Below are 422 nucleotides of genomic sequence, written 5' to 3' on the forward strand. Positions count from 1 at the left end.
CACGAAAGGTAAGTGGAGGGGCTCAATCACACAGGTCGTTGCAAACTGGCTACCCAACTAGCCACCCAGCCAGCTACTGAGCTAGGTAGCTACCCAAAAATCTAGCTATCGTTGATGAAGGGGCTTTGGCTGATGACCTGCTGCTGCAGTTTTTGAATCTGCGGGACCCGGAGGAGCCAAGACCAGATGTGGAGGAGGTAGCGTGGAAGGACATGAAACCCAAGGTAAAATTTTCTTCTGTTGCTGCAGCTTCTGCGGGTGCTGGTGCTACTGCTGCTGGTACCTGAGTCGTTGCCCCTATGCATTGCTTTTTTCTTACGATTGTGTCTGTGGGTCTTTAGTGAACCGCGCCTGTGAAGGCTTGCTTAGGGTTGGGCTTTTCGGGTGTAGCTGCAGCCTGTGTTGTTGGGGTGTCCTTACAG

At 52.6% G+C, this 422-nt stretch overlaps 1 protein-coding gene across 1 annotated transcript in view; it reads left to right on the plus strand.

The window, feature by feature from the left end:
• The window catches only part of EMH_0067850 (50S ribosomal protein L3, putative), a gene marked incomplete at both ends in the record, with an annotated part of 2,861 nt that overhangs the window by 554 nt on the left and 1,885 nt on the right, over positions 1–422 (plus strand). The window contains one exon of the mRNA XM_013498671.1: positions 150–224. Within this exon, the coding sequence (XP_013354125.1) occupies positions 150–224 (75 nt within the window). The remainder of the gene's footprint in view (positions 1–149; positions 225–422) is intronic.

The sequence above is a fragment of the Eimeria mitis genome, genomic scaffold, assembly GCF_000499745.2.
Source record: "Eimeria mitis Houghton genomic scaffold, Emh_scaff3615, whole genome shotgun sequence".
In the NCBI taxonomy this organism is placed as follows: Eukaryota; Apicomplexa; class Conoidasida; order Eucoccidiorida; family Eimeriidae; genus Eimeria; species Eimeria mitis.